At 45.2% G+C, this 16,163-nt stretch overlaps 1 protein-coding gene and 2 long non-coding RNA genes across 13 annotated transcripts in view; 2 read left to right on the top strand and 1 right to left on the bottom strand.

Annotated features, from left to right (window-relative positions):
- The window catches only part of MSI2 (musashi RNA binding protein 2), a 433,947-nt gene extending 421,476 nt beyond the window's left edge, over positions 1-12,471 (bottom strand). For 6 of the 9 annotated variants that reach the window (XR_005201910.1, XR_005201911.1, XM_037742126.1 and 3 more), the window contains exons 1-5: positions 12,190-12,343; positions 11,856-11,896; positions 11,452-11,533; positions 10,646-10,730; positions 6,846-6,887 (exon numbers count right to left, since the gene is read on the bottom strand). Coding sequence is in view for 7 of the 9 variants with exons in the window: in XM_037742126.1 (XP_037598054.1) it covers positions 6,846-6,887; positions 10,646-10,730; positions 11,452-11,533; positions 11,856-11,896; positions 12,190-12,251 (312 nt within the window). In the remaining 2 variants the exon portion in view is untranslated. Of the gene's footprint in view, positions 1-6,845; positions 6,888-10,645; positions 10,731-11,451; positions 11,534-11,855; positions 11,897-12,189 lie in introns of all 9 variants that reach the window. The other 3 variants (XM_017538839.2, XM_017538841.2, XM_017538835.2) reach the window with 2 other exon arrangements.
- Positions 10,721-16,163, top strand: part of LOC108311428 — a 51,566-nt gene continuing 46,123 nt past the window's right edge. For all 3 annotated transcript variants that reach the window (XR_001828195.2, XR_001828198.2, XR_005201912.1), the window contains exon 1: positions 10,721-10,913. This is a non-coding gene — a long non-coding RNA (uncharacterized LOC108311428). The remainder of the gene's footprint in view (positions 10,914-16,163) is intronic.
- LOC108311429 lies at positions 12,639-14,213 on the top strand. The gene is made up of 2 exons (XR_005201913.1): positions 12,639-13,194; positions 13,930-14,213. It is a non-coding gene; the product is annotated as an uncharacterized LOC108311429 (long non-coding RNA).

The following is a 16,163-nucleotide window of genomic DNA, read 5'->3' as shown; positions in this document are numbered from 1 at the left end:
TCCTACCTTTTTCACTGTGCTTATCCTATCCTTTCCTGTATCACAGGGCGCCCCCTCCTCCTAATCTGAAGCTAATGTCCTTAAAGACAAGAACTGTGTTTCCTCTGACATTTTTCATTCCCTCTATTTAAATGGAAGTCCATGATGTACAAAGGTGCAGGAGTAAGGGCTAAGGATGGGGGTGGAGAGGGTTATTAGTAAAATATGCTTGTGTCCAATGGAAGAGATGAGGCATGAACCTAAATATCATAAAAGTCAGAACACAGTGCCTGACACCGTTCCGGGCACTGAGCAGAAAGTTGGTAAATAATCACTGAACTGCTGAAAGCAACACCTGACTGTACAACAAGATAGGGTCCACCTCACTCCTGCCATCGCTCTTCCCTGGCTTTGGTGATCACACCTGACAGCATGTTATATACTTACCTGTTTGCTCACTGCCTATTTGCCCCACTAGAGCAAAAGTTTGGTAAGGGCAGGCACGTTGTCATATTCTCCACACTGTCCCCAGAACTTTGCACAGTATCTGGCATACGTTTGGTGCTTGTTTGGTGAATAAATGAATGAGTGAATGCCTAGCACAACACACAACAGATGTATGTGCTCCTTAAGATTTTGCTAATTTATTTTTGGAAGAGGCTTATCCAAAGAAAAGGCAAGTGCTGTGGAAATCCAAAGAAGTATTACTGCTTCCACAAAGAAGCAGGGTCAGCTTCATGATGATGATGAAGTTGCTTTCAAAGAGGGGTCAGCTGTGTACAAAGAAGGGAAGGGCAGTGCAGAGGGAAATCTGCGAAAGGACGGATTTCTCAGAGAAGGGTGAGCGTTCGGTTTCAAGGCAGCAAAAACTAGAAGAATTGAGAGATAAGGTGGAAAAGACCCTGGGGTACAGATTTTGAAGGACCTTAAGTACCAAGCTAAGACATTGAGACTGTGTTCCGTGTGCATCAGGAGCACTGAGGGCTTCCTGAATCCCTCCAAAAGTGGGTGTACACACAGAGTTGGTGATTAACAAGGATTAACCCAGCTCTTGTTAAATGAACACACTAGATCAAACGGGAAGAGAGAGATGACGAACTACATCTCCCCTGTGTGTTCTTGGGGCTTTTGGCCGAAGATTGTTCGGGTTTAAAAATACAAAATAGGACACGAAGAATGGACACCACCCCAAGAGGCACCCGAAATGGTCAGCTGGTTCCTCCGAGACTGCCTTCTCCTCCCTTGCCGGGTGGCAGAGGAGGCTCACCTGTCTGCCAAAAATCATCTGACACAGAACACAGGAGCTTCGTCGTCCTAGGAGACTGACCTTAACAATGAAATGAAAGCATGTGAGGAACGGCCAAATCCAGGGAAAGGACATTTGTAGGACAAGGTGCCCCTCCTCCTTGAGCTGACACCTGCTACTGACTGGGAACACATGAAGGAGCAGTGCTCACCGACAAGAGAGAAGCTAAGCCACTAATCCTCCCAGGTCCTCGCTGTTATGGAAAAGGGCTGCAGACACACCATTGCATCCTCACTGGGAACAAGAAAACCCACTGGCAGGCCGGTTCACGGTGGCTGCTGAGATGACAGCTGCAGATCATCCAAGATGGCAAGATGCTAGAATGACCTGACCCACAGCAGCAAGGGAAGGCCAGATGCGGAAAACTCACCCTTTGCCCTTGAGAAGCTGCCAAGAAACCACTCCCCGAGAACACGAGGTGTGCATGTACATGCTCAGGCTGCCACTGCACCCATCTGGATGCATGATCAGCAGAAAATCTTCCAAGACCCTGAAGCCATGTCAGAGGACATGATGGAAACAGAAAAACCTGGCTGCTAGCTCAGCCCTGTTACAACCTAACTGTGAACCTGAAGCAACCAACGTAACTTTACTGGGTAGCAGCCGCTTCCATAGTGAAGAAGGCAGGCTGGATTTGGTTCGTTCATTTAGTTACTAAACACCAGCCACCAATAGTTCCCTGCCCTCAGAGAGCTTACATTCCAATTAAGATTTTTCTTCAGTCATTTCACCATTGTACGTTTCTTCATTCTATTAAAATAACTCTATGCCCCGGCATAGTGGCTCATGCCTGCAGTCCCAGCACTTTGGAAAGCCGAGGTGAACGGATCACCTGAAGTCAGGAGTTTGAGACTAGCCTGGCCAACATGGTGAAACCCCGTCTCTACAAAAAATACAAAAATTAGCTGGGCATGATGGCAGGTGCCTGTAATCCCAGCTACTCGAGAGGCTGAGGCGGGAGAATTGCGTGAACCCGGGAGGCAGAGGTTGCAGTGAGCCAAGTTCTCACCACTGCACTCCAGCCTGCATAACAGAGCGAGACTCCATCTTAAAAAAATAATAATAATAATAATAATTCTGTAATAATAAGATCAACAGACATTTGTGGGGTGCTATTTTATGCCAGGATCCCAGGGAAGAATTTTGCATTTATCCTCCAAACAACTCCAGGTGGTGAGTACTATATTCTCCCTCTTTTACAGAGGAGGAAACTGAGGCTTGGGGAGGCTTAAGCGACTCACCCTTGGCCACCCCGCTGTGACTGAAGGCAACTAGAAACAGGTTAAAGAAGTGAGATCTCCCTGGATCAATAGATGAGGTTCTGGCCTCTAAACATTAAGGAACAAAATGGCAATTCGGAAAAGGTGGAAATGTTTTCTTATATACAGGATAATTAAGACAGATGGTGAGTAGATCCAGACCTCGCTCTTGCCGAAGGATGTTAAGGAGTCTCTTGTTTCCTCGACACACAAGAAAAGAACCCACGAGCTCAAGCAAAACTCTTCCAGGCAGCCAACGCTCCAGTCCAATGGGAGCAAAGAAAGAACAGGGAGTGATGGATCCCCATCATCCTCGTGTCTCCAAAGGCTTCAAATTAAGTCATCTTTTTAGAGGAGCACGATCATTTTAATTTTAAAAAAGATAAGGAGGGGAGCTCTTACATATTTTACAAAATGAAATAATCATCCAGAGAAATAGGAGGATATAGAATGAACCAGTGATCTTCTTCCCCTGATCAAAATATACTTCACTAATTAACGGCCTCTAGTCTCCAAAGAGTCGCCCCACTCTACTTCACTTGAGATGTGAACATTTACATGGCAAAGTGGGATAAATAAACTGCAGGATTCAAAACCTTCCTTTGGTGGCTCATTAAAATTCTGGTCTAAACAGATTTTTATTTATATGATACATTAGAGAATATTATGACAGTACTAATATGAAATCTGTTCTTCACTGCCATGGATTTTCTTTCGTTTTAAGTTACAGTTTCTTTCCACTAGTCTTGTTTTAACACCTCCACGGAATATTTCTCTGGCGAGCGTTAGCAAGGAGGGACAGCCAGAAAGCAGAGAAATGCATTTGAACTGAAACACACACTGACATATCATTTACAAGCTCCTTGCCCTGCCCACAAGGAGCGGCAGGGTTCCCTCTGCCACTGTGACCTGAACACAAAGACGCAGAAGTTTTATTGGAGGGAGACAAACAGTAAATAAATCACGCTCAACTTAAAGTTCTATGCCCCTGCCGGCCGGGTTTTGGCCCCTAACACTAACTCCGGTCTGAAATCCTGGTGGCCAGGCTTCCGTTGGAAAATCACCGTAGACAGGGAAGACACTTTCTCCCCACCCAGTCCCAATTCCCAACCACCATACAACCTTGGCAATTACTTTGTTGCCTCACTGGGGTTGAGCAACTCCAGAACCATCTGTAAAGATGGCCTGAGGAGTCGGATGGAAAGATATAAGACAGTGTCACACGCTGGGATAACATGACGGGGCAAGGCAAATCACCCAGGCCCAGGAACGCGGAACTTCAAAGTCCTAGGCCTCTGGCTACAGTTCCCTCAGCACAGCCCACTGACCTCTCTGAGCCCATGTCCTGTTGCAGAACAGAGGGGCCATCCCTGGAGGTACCCCAACAGTATGGCACATTGGTGAAGGGTCCAGTTCTACAGCCAGGTTGCCTGTGTATGGCTCCTAGACATCCATCTGTGTCTCAGTTTCCTCATTTGTAAAATGAGCTAATACTAGCAGTCTCCTCATAGGGCTGTGTGAGGATTAAATGGATTAAGAAAGCCCCTATAATAGTGCATGGCATATGCATTCAACTAATATCATTATTATTACTCAACCTCTCACAGGATTGATGTGAGGACCTAATAAAAATGACAGTACAAAGTAGCAGGTTGGCCAGGCACACGCCTATAATCCCAGCACTTTGGGAGGCAGACGTGGGAGGATAGCTTGAGCCCAGGAGTTCAAGACCAGTCTGGGCAATATAGTGAGCTCCCATCTCAAAAAATAAAAGATAAAAATAAAATAGCAGGTTAATGCTTCTTATAGCATTACCACACAACATGTCTTTTTTTTTTTTTTTTCAGTCCCTTTACCTTTATTTATTTAATCTGCAGAAAAACTCTATGAGATGATGAAGCTGAGGTTCAAGGAAGTTGAATGATCTGTTCCAATTCACACAGCTAAGGAGTGGCACGATCAGCATCTGAACCCAGGCTATCCCGCTTGCAAACAACCACCAGAACAATGATGAGGAAACCGACAATAAAAAATAATGGCAATGACAAAAACTTTTGCCGGGGACCATGTTCTTTTACTCTTCACAAAAACCTTCTGAGAGAGCTATTGTCATCACTCCCGTTTTACAGATGGGCACACTGAGACTGGGAGAAGGTCAGGGGAAACAGCCAAATGCCCCAGGAGGTTGAAGAATTCAGATGAAGATCATGAATAGCAGAGCCCTCTGTAAGGTGAAGTGTGTCATACACGGTAAGGTGTTATTATTAAATCCCTGGAATTCATGGAAAGATGTTCTCTCCCCTAACTGGTTTCATGTTAATTCACCTACTGACATTCCAGATGTGGAGCTGGGGGTTGGGAAAGGAATGCACACTTTGACAAGTTTGAAAACTATTCTGTCTCTTTTTCAAGTTGAATGCACCACTGCAGAGTATATTAAAGTGAAATACTGCTTTCTGCGTTTAAAAACAAAGTTCAGGAAGGGGGACCACAAAGGGGAGAGGAAAACAGGTCAAACCCACAGTTTTACCAAGTAAGGGATTTTTCCAGCTTCCCTCATGAGTAATCTGATACAAGCTCTGAGTGATCAAATGACTAACCTGGAAATTGAAAGATTCACACTTATAGAAGAAACAGCAGTTCTTCCAAACCCAGGAAGTACTGCTAACTCTGGGAAGCCCTCTGAAATGTGAAGGATCACAGACAGTTTGGGAAGTAACTAAAACAATAACGACAATTCCAAAGTTTGTGCTAAGTACAGAAATAACCTAATCTCTTTAGCTCATTCATTCCTATGATTTGCGTAAGCATTAGAGGACAAAAAAAAAGGCTTAAGAAAATATTTCATAGTATTTACCTAAAAAGCTGTGTTTCCTTCTTTTAAAAAAGGAGAAGAAAGAGAACAAGGAGGGAGGAAGAGAAAGAAGGAAAGAAGCAATCAATTAATCAAGTGGTAGGCTCCAGACCTGAAATTCTCAAAGTATCGTCACAATCACCAACCTTTTCTATGTTAATGCACAAAACCATTCCTCCCTTTACACAGTTAAACGGTTCCACTTCTGGAAGACTATGCTTAAAGAAATAAACTGGTTTAGCACTTTGGGAGGCCGAGGCGGGTGGATCACGAGGTCAAGAGATCGAGACCATCCTGGTCAACATGGTGAAACCCCGTCTCTACTAAAAATACAAAAAATTAGCTGGGCATGGTGGCGCGTGCCTGTAATCCCAGCTACTCGGGAGGCTGAGGCAGGAGAATTGCCTGAACCCAGGAGGCGGAGGTTGCGGTGAGCCGAGATCATGCCATTGCACTCCAACCTGGGTAACATGAGTGAAACTCCGTCTCAAAAAAAATAAATAAATAAATAAATAAACTGGTTTGCTAAAGCCACAACCCCTTCCCTTTACGACTTAGAATCAGAAGCTTCAACTTATTCCCTTTCCCTAAAAGAATGACAAATTCAGAATGTACATAGAAACATTTCTTCCAGTGCTACATGGGGAAGAAAAAAGTATAACTAAGTATCAATGTAACATGTAAGCCACAAGCCTTTCCAATTTAGCCTTCCTGCTTCATGCAGCTGTGTTCTCATAGCTACACCTGGCAAGCTCAGTGAAAACTATGTTAACTACACACTTCTAAGAAAGTGAAGCCCTATCTGGATTCTTTAAGCAAGTCTTGTAGTACCACTCCTACAAGGTTACAACACTTTCACGACTTCTCCACCCAGGCACCAGCGCTTGCACAAATGAGAAGCACCGTGGGTTTCAAGTATGCCCTGACCTATCCAACCGACCTGAAACCAAGATATCCACCGCTATCTCTCTCAGACTTAAGGCTTTACAAGCCTAAGAAGTTGTTTTTTTCCAACAAAGGATCAGCTGTTTACTTAAACTCCACTCCTCTCCATAAACGTCAAGTTGTAAAGCCTCAAAAGAGTACCCTCCAAAAGAGTCGCAAGAGAAAGTTCGACTTTTCCTGATATGATTTTGACAAAGGCTCAAAAAATAAATAGAATACTTGCCAAAAATACTGCAGTAGATGGAGCCACGTTCTCCCACTAAGCATCAGACTCGTCCTTGCCCCCAGGGGGATGTTCAGAAGCCACCTTGGGATGGCTAACTTAGAGACGCATGGTTATCTCACAGGACTACTTGCCCGGCCTGTTGCCATCATTTGCTGATACCCCGAAGGAACAGTGAATACCAGGCTTCAACAGTTCATTGCCAATGCTGTTTGAAACTTGAAATTCTTGGCAATCATCTCTGAGTGCTAAAATCCTACTGTTGATTCTCCTACTTACCTTGGGTTGCGCTCGACGAGGAAATGCAACTTTGGGGTCAATCTGGGAAAAAAATAGAAAAGCAGGAATCAATAAAATACTTTAAGAAAAGGAAAAAATATATGATTAATCACCTAATTATTAATCACTCATTTCTCAGGCTTATAATACAGCTTTTAGTAACTTCTCAGGCAACTCAAAAGTTTCTTAAACTTTAATCTCAACTTCAACCTTTCCTCCAATACATCTTATAACTAACATAGATAGCCAGTCTTTCTGAAATGACCCACCATGCATTTCAGTGTGTGATGCTCTTAATAAACCAGATCTCATGTATTCTTATTTAAGCAAGGGCTTCTTCTTCCAGACACTGAATATTAAATGGTATCTGCATCTAATTTGCTATGCGTGGATGGAAGAAAAGATGGGAGCGTCATTATCATTGGGGAAAAAATCATAACCTGAAAATTAAATGTTAACTGTTCTCTAGCAGTAGGTAATTGGATGGTATTTCTTCTCCCTGATTATAACTCAACAACACAGGAGGAGAAGGAGATTCCAACAATTTTTTAAATCAACAACATCCAAAAACTCCCCATAGACAACTAACACAATGCTCTGCCTGAGTTAACTAATTCATTTTAGCAAAAGTAAATTTACCCAGGATTAATCAAAAAGATCTGTTCTGTAGTCACACATCAAAAGATTAAAAAATAATTTTTTTAAGTGAAGAAAATGAAGCTAAATCCACTTGGATTTTTAAAATGGGGTAAAAATCTATGCACAATCTAAACCCAAATTAGAAAAGACAGCCCAACTTGGGGAGGGCACAAAAGAAAAAAAAAAAGTAACTGAACAAAAGAAGTAGTCAGAATCTAGTGCAACAAGTAGGGGATTCCCCTACCCCAACCTCAATCCGCATGGAAAAACATCCTCCAGTCCAAATCAGACATTTGCAGAACACCTGATGCTCAATCAGGGTCTAGATGTACCACTCAGAGCAATTCTCCCAGAAGCATGTGAATCTAACAGGCTGATGTGAGGGAGGAAAAAAGTGACTGCGTAGATGAAAAGAAGAGAAAAGAAATTTGAAAACAGTCCCATTGTCAGTTTTCATTCCATTTCTAAATGTCACAAATCTTTGGGCAAAAATGTAACACAGAGAGTAGTATAAACGTTGCTACTAGTTATTTATTTCTAGGCTTTGGCTTTCATATTAGAATTTTTTCCTTTTAAAAAGTAAATCTGAGCTTTGTTTTCACTTCTGCCCTAAGAGAGGGAAAGAGAAAGAGTAATGCCTTGGAGGAAAGTATGGAGGTGGGGGTGGGGGTGGGAAACAAGGATAGTTCATTTGTTCCTTGACTTAAATCACCTAAGGTCCCAGCCAGGAAGACATACGAGGATTTACTGCAGTTATTACGCTGGCTTAAAGACCCTCATGAAATCTGCATTGCGTTTCCTACCTTTAACCATCACCTGAGAAATGAGAGATTACTTTTCGAAAACTAAAGTAGACAAAAATCTCTGATCTAGAAAACTACCCTTTCGTAAAGATTAACATTACTGTATCTACGGGTGTGTCCAGCGCTGACTAGCGCTTGTCTAAGAGAGAAGTACAACAGGTGTGGATTTTCCATTCTGTTGACCAAACATAAGACAGAGGTGTCTTTTCATAAACACTCCCCAGAGGATTTTTTTTTTAGTTGACCGGCACACGATTGCAATCAGAAATCACCTTGTTATGAGGTAACAGGTGTGGGGGATGTCGAGGGAGGAGCCAGGAGCTGGAAGAAGTAAGATGCAATGAAGTGAAGTACTAAAAAAAAAAAAAAATTTTTTTAATCGCAAAGTGAAAAAGCCAATTCAGAACTCCTGGATGGTGTGTGGCCGTATCAGCGCATTGCATCACGATCGGAGTCCTCAGTGTGCAAAGTTTGCACGCTGAAGGAGAGAAGGGTCAAGCATGGCAAATCCCAACCTTTTGCACATCCCTGGCAACTATTTTTTTAAAAAACAAACAAAAAAGAAAACTACCAAAAATTAAAACATTAGTTAGTTAGGTACAGCTCTACTTACTGTATCTACAAGTCCTCTAGGAAAAGACTAGGGTACTATTTTGGATGTGAATGGCCGTTACCTAAACAAAGCTTTTAAGGTAACAGTAAACAAGATCCTCGTTTCCATGTCAATAAACCAACCGCTTCTGCCTCCTGCACTGAACGTTGAAACAAAGTCAAAAGCTAGGTTACACTAAATAATAGTGACCAAAACACGTCTACAAACAATAGGGGGGAAACTGCAGGCTTTGCCCCCGATACAGAGGAATACGACCCACCAGCCACCACAGAAAACCAAATACTGTTTCTCCCACCCAGGTAGCAAGAGGCGGTGGATGATAAATTCCCAAATTTGCCTTGAAAAGATTTTCCTCTTTAATTTCACTAGCTTTTTGAAATGTCTAGCCAAGAAATCAAGGAGAGAAAAACTCTTCAGACATCCGTTATCATCCTACAAATTTCTGAAATTAAATTACCTAAAAGTACAAAAAGCCTGGGCTGCATGCAAGCTATGACAAGTCCAGTACAATTAATAGAGCAACTAAGAGTGTAGGTGGGTTTCTTTCTTGGGAGAAGGCACGCACACCTGATCTCTTTGATCAGAGAAAGAGGGTGAATTTGCAAAATCAATTCAAGTGCACCGAAGGTTGCCAGGTTTCTTTCTTTTCTTTCCCTCTCTTCTATTCAGTGTTAATGCCAAAAGGGACTTGAAAAATCACCTGGGTCCACTTCTTTTACAGGAGAGGAAATTGAGACCCAGAGGTAACGATTGTTCCCGTTCATAAGAGGTGGATGGAGGTAGAACCCCATCTCTGGCCTTGTCCTGCTACCCCAACACAGAGGAGTGAAGTTCATGCAACCCAGCACTACAGCCCAATGTCATCTTAAGGCCTCTGCTTTGGGCAGATATATATTAATAAAAGCCATGGGGAAACTCTGGTAGACATACAGGGAAGGGAGGAGAGGCAGGAAGCCCACACAGGGGCTAAATAAAACACTGCAAACTCTCCCTCCCATTAAATGTATTGTTACATACAGACACTCTTCCCTTCCCCTCCTGACCTCTGCCTGGAAAGTTTTCCCCCTTCTACTCTCAATTTTTAAAACTTCTTATGTGCAAAGGTACCCACACTCAAATGAAAGGATCTGAGAAAGAAAAGGAAGAAAAAAAAATCATTTTGAAACCCCCAGGCCTTATCAGTTTTAGATTTCATGCCATCTGGAGTCACCCCAGTGGATGCCCAGCTCAGCTCTGCCAGCGCCCCTTCCCTTCCCAAACCACATTCCAAATCCCAAGTGCCCCAAGAGGAACCTGTTGCCTGGACCTGTAATTAGCGCCCTCTCCCCTCCTTCCTACTGCTGTCCCCCTCGGCCACGAAGCGGCTGTGCCTTCTCAAAACCGATCCCCACAGCCACAGTTGGTAACGCATGCTGGGCTTGGCTGACAAAGAAAAGTTGCATTTGCTCTCTGGTGGAGTTTCTCTGCACCGTCCCCAGGCCGGAAAGGCAGACTCTCCCGGAGCCGAACCCCCTCCTCCCCAAGCCTAACCTTGGCAGCGTCTGAAGCTGCAATGGGACAGGCTCTAAAAAGAAAACCCCAAGGCCAGCCACAGCAGCAAACTTTTGAGCCAACTCACTAGCTCAGTTTAAAACTACCCAGTTCTAGCACAGAAGCAAAAGAAGGCGCTGTCCCTTTAAATGGGGCTGTCAATGCCCAGATCGTTCCTGAAAAGGGGCGAACAACAACAACAAAAAGCAACCTACCGTCTTGGAATCTAACTCATGGTGGGGCTGACCTAATACTTTATCTACACTTGCTGGGTCTGCGAACGTGACGAAACCGAAGCCTCTGAAAGGAGACAAAGAGGGAGAAAAACAAACAAGAAAATGTGACACCATTGAAAGCAACAAGGAGTGAGACCTACGGCTGAATGAGGACCAAAAGTTGCCCCCCACGCACCCCCACTCCCACTTCCCCCCTCCAATTCGCCTCCTGCCTACAGCCCTCCACCTCGCAAGAAAAAGCATCCAGGTTAATGGGGGAGGTGGAACGGGGGCAGGGCGGGTGGAGGTAACTTGGTAAATGCTGGTGCCTCCACTCTTTGGCCACCTCAGTTTCCTCTCCTCCTTCCCTTCCCTTTCCTAACGCTTTGTTGTATTCCGAAGAAAGCCCGGCACTTAGAAGAGATTCACCACCATCTTTCTAAGAGGGAACTTAAGAGTTTGGGGAGCTGGGAGTGTGGGGAAAACATGCATTAAGACCAAAAAAAAAAAAAAAACTATGTGAAAAGTAAATGAAGCTGAATGTCATTTTAAACAGAGAAAAAGAAGCGACGGGAAAATGACTTAAAGCAGAGAGATGGGTATCTCTGTATCCAGAGTTCAGCTCCAATTAACAATAACCTCTAGGGTGATTGGGGGGCGGTGGGGGTGGTAGAGAGCGCCGTTCGAGATCAGCCACGCGCCTGAGCCCCATTCTAATCCGCTTAACTACTTCCGAAGACACCTCCAAAAATAAAACTTAAACTTTGTTCTAAAATAAAGACAAAATCCAGAAGGCAATGGTTTACCTGGAGCGTTTCGTAGTGGGATCTCTCATGACCATACATTCTCTAATTTCTCCAAATTTGCTAAAATAGTCTCTAAGGCTATCTGTAGAGAGAGAAAGAGAGAGATGGTGGGGGGGGAAGAAGGTGTGGGAAAAAAAGCAATGCAAATTTTGATCAAGGACAAAATCCAAAAGTAGTTTTCTGTTGCTATTCTGTTTTGTTTTTTCATTTTTTGCACACACGGGGGAAATCGGCAACAGAGGTCGCGTAGAGGGCTCAGAAAGGATTTGCTATTTAAAAAAAATAACCTTGCACAGGAGAAGTGGGAGCCAATGGCGGGGGGGGGGCTCCTACACCGGGATAACAAAGAGCAATAAAGAAGCCAAGAAGGGGGGGACCCAGACGTCCCCCCCTCCCTCCCTTACCTGGTGAGGTCTGCCAGCTTAGTCCACCGATAAACATTTTACTAGAGGGAGAAAACATAACAGAAGTGAGCACCGATGTCAGATCGGCCATTTTGACGTGTAACTTACAAAAGCTAAAAGGAAAGCGGGGGGGAGCGAGCGAGCGAGAGCCGGGAGGTGGGGTGGGGGAGAAGGTGACGGCGAAATGCAATCCAAAGGTGTGTAACTTCCACGGGGGGGGCGCGCGGGAGGGGCGGGGGGGCGCGGGAGATGCCCGGCTCCGCGCACCGCCGTCCCCGCCGCTGCAAGGAGAGCGAGCCCGAGGCGGAGCGGTGGGCAGCGGCTGGAAACTTACCCGGGGTCGTGCTGGGAGTCGTTGGCGCTGCCCGAGGTGCCTTGGCTCCCATTTGCCTCCATATCTGAGCCCCCCCGCCCCCCCACCCCCAAAAAACCGAGCCCCACAGCGATCGGAGCGGAGCGGCGGCCGGCTCCGAGCCCCGAGATCTCCGCTCCCTCCTCCCCCTCCTCCTCCCCCCCGCCCGGGCTCCTCCGAATCTCTCTGCGAGCGGCGGAGCCGGGGCAGCGGCGAGAGCCGTCACACGTGGGCTCGGCTTAGCTCAGCCCCGCTGCCTCGCACACCCCCCCTCCCCGCCCCCCCCGGCCCATCCCCACCTCTCCCCCTCCTCCTCCCCACCCCCATCTCCTCCTCCTCCTCCCCCTCCTCCCCGGCGCACGTGGGGCGGAGTTCTAGAACGTCGTGTAACCAATGCCGGTGACGTCACGCACCCCCGTGCGGCCCCCGCCTGCCCGCGCGCGCACACTCGGCCCCCCGCGGCAGGACCCACACGGGTGGCGCGAGAACCCCGCGGGCCGAGGGGACCCCGCCTCCGGGCCGGCTGGGCGCGGGGCGACGGGGAGCGCACCCCGACTTCCGTGGATCACATGGGCTGCGGGGGGCGGGTGGATCGGGGGAGGGGAGGCGCGAGGAGCTTGCTGCGGCTCCTCACCCGGACCGGGGTGAAGACGCCCCCCCACCCTCTCTAGTTCGCCCTCTCTATTCAAGTTTGCCGGCCCCTGCCGCCGAGATCCGGGGATGGCACCAGCCGCCCGCCCTGCGCTGCGCCCTGTTTCCAGCAGCCGCTCAGAAATTTAGGTCAAGGACGTCGGGAGCAAACCCACACCCCGGCGCTACTCTGGCGGCCCCCGAGACCCTCCAGGATCGAGGGACTTCAGGATGGCGGAGACCCTCCTGCACAAACACCAGCCACAAGTTTTATTTTCCTTTTGCGCTGGAAGTTCTCTCTGGCTCTCGCTCCACACCGGCACGTCTTGCGCGGCTCCCCGCCCTTCCCCAGTAGAGGTACCAATCCGTGCCCGGGAAAGGTTATTTTGGAACTTTGAGAAACTGACGCGATTCCAGTGGCGAGAAAGTGCCGAAGAAAGGGTTTCCGCGCTAATCATAGAGTGTTGTAACAATATAATATGATAGGTTATAGGGGTCAAGGTCACATGACTGAGGTTCAAAGCAAATGTTTGCATATAATGAGAAGTACTTTTGGAGTGTCTCTGGGATGGCTGGGATGGGTGGTTATTTCAGGAAGCCCCTGTGTAATCCGTTCGTTATATTTTTTATTTCTCGAATTACCCAGCCTTTGTATGCCAGGATAATAAAATGCATGAGACTGAAATAGCCCAAGACCCCTCACGAACTGCGGAGGTAGCTGGGGTGGCAGAAGGCTACACAATCACTCCCACCTTAGGAGCAGCCGTATTGTACAGCACGGCTCTGGCATACAGTAGGTGCTTAATAAATGCTGGTTTCATACCTTTGTGCACTGAAAACTCCAAAAAGACGATTTCTGTAGCTTTCCAAAGACATCGCACATTTCTCCAGAAGATTCCAGGCTGGCCAAATTCCGGCTGGTTTCAATTTATAAACAATATGGATACAATTATCCGTATTGTTTTAAATTATTGCAATAAACTTAGTTAATATGGCATGAGGGGTAACATACAGTTGTGGTTCATCAGATACTGAGATTAATGTTAGGCATGAATTGATGCCCAAATAACACTTTTTCATTAATTTTCATAGGATTGGGAGACAAAGGAATACACTCAACACCAAAACTGAACCAAATCCACTGAGTTTTGGAAAAATGGAATATTTGGAAAATCTGAACACCAGCCATAGACTTTAGTGACCAGGCTCTCAATCTCCCTGTTCCCTAAATTGCAGTAATTCCTCCTTGACAGGATTGATGGGGTGAAGGCGAGAGAGGCTGAAGTGAACCAATGTTGTAAAAGTTCCTTTTTCACTGTAAACCTGAGTCGTGTTTATCATCAATTACTACCCAATATAATCATATCGAGAAGGTGCTCTAAGGCTTTAAACTTCAAATCCTCACATTTCCTGTCACTCCAAGCTCCTTCCCAAATCATCTGGGGTCTCAAGTGTGGAATAGTTAGTTGTTTTGATGATTGTTTATTATGAGTGATTATTCTCAACAAAATGCAGACAACAGAGCTAATTGTGTTTGGAATTTTTACGGTAGAACCACAGGTCATCCTAGGTAGAAAGGCCTCTCTTAATCTAATCCCCTCATTTTACATCAGGGTCTCAGGTACCAAACTCACCAGGCTACACCCCACCCCGACCTTCTGGCCATCAGTCCAGTGCCATTTGGCCTCTGCTGCCTACATGTTCATTCTGTCCCTCGAAAGGCAAGAGTTGGGGGCCCTTCTTCTCTGGCATAGACCTCCACAGGCTGACACTTAACTGATTTAAAATCTAAAGAGGGGCTAGTGCTGCAGTTACAAAGTCAGTGGCTGAGAAAGAACTAGATTGTAAGTCTCCATTACTACATTGTTTTTACTCATTTAATTTATATGCAGTAACATTTACTCTTTTTGGACTGTAATTCTGTGAGTTTTTGACATGCATAGAGTCATGTAACCACCACCATAATCAAGATGCAGAACAATTTTATTGTCCAAAAAATATTCCTTCTTGCTGCCTTTTTGCATTACATTATTTGTAATAGCTCATTATTATTTTATGCATTTTTTTTCTCCAGTTCACTCAATGTAGCCCCTGCATCAGGTGAATTCAAGCAGCACGGTATCACTCCTCAACGCTCTTAAAGTCTCGACAGCCCAAGACCATGTTGAACAATTCCTTCTTCAAACTCAATCTTCCAGGAGGGGTTTAAACACGTGTTGATGCCACTCAAATTGAAATCTCCAGCCCCATCCTTTCTGAAGAGTTCCAGGCTCTGGCCAATTTCCTATTCAACATCTCCACTTAGCCTCTCTAAAAGCAGCCCGAGCTCAAATCCGTCTTTCTTGCTACTGCATCCCAGATCTCCCACCTGAGGCCCTACAGCAGCCTACAAAAGTCTCCCCACATGCACCCTTACTCCACTTATGTGCCTGGAAATCTTTCCCAGACCTCTGTGACAGGGTTGAATGCCCCTTGATATGCTGTTACCCTACCAGAACATACTCTGTGTACTTACCCTGTATGATCATTTGCTTTATTGCCCATCTCCTCTAAGCCATAAGCTCCTGGACCTTTCTGCTCTACAGGTACCAGCACACTGCCTGCTCGCCCATGGCTGATGCTCAATAATGACTGAATGAATGAATGAGTGGGTGGATGAATGAATGAATGAATGATGGCCAACATTATTTTCATTCTAGGACCCTTTTTGTGTTTTTGTTCATAAGTCAAATTGGCGGCAGTTTTCCCTTTTTCTATTGCCTTTGTCTGCTTATACTGATCTCATAAAATGAACTGGTAAATTTTCCTTCTTTTTTCATTTTCTGGAACAGTGTGTATAAGATTGGAATTGTGTGTTCCTTGAATGTTTGGTAGAACTTGCCGGTAAATTGTCTGGGCCTGGGAAAGACATTTCGTGGGTTGATTTTTAACTACTGATTCCATTTTTTTAATGCTTATGGATCTCCTCAGGTTTTCTGTTTTCTTCTCGAATCTATTTTTATACACTATATTTTTCAAGGAAATTATCCATACCATCTAGGTTTTCAAATGTGTTGACAAAATGCTGTTCATAGTTATCTCTTAATGTATTTTTATCTCTGCTGTATCTATCCATAATGTTTATTTTTTCATTCCAAATATCATTTTATATGTATCTTTTCTTATCTGGATCAGTTGTGCCAGAGATTTTTTTTTTTTTTGCTAGTGTTTTCTTTCTACTTTCTGCTAGTGTTTTCAAAGACCCAGACTTCGGTTTTGTTTCTTTTTCTGTTCTAGCAATTTTTGTCCTTATACTGTACATTATTATATATGATATTCTTATATAT

This window comes from Cebus imitator, unplaced genomic scaffold, assembly GCF_001604975.1.
Source record: "Cebus imitator isolate Cc_AM_T3 unplaced genomic scaffold, Cebus_imitator-1.0 Scaffold115, whole genome shotgun sequence".
NCBI classification, from domain to species: domain Eukaryota; kingdom Metazoa; phylum Chordata; class Mammalia; order Primates; family Cebidae; genus Cebus; species Cebus imitator.
The sequence above is the reverse complement of the archived record's forward strand: the minus strand, read 5'-3'. Positions and strand labels throughout refer to the sequence as shown.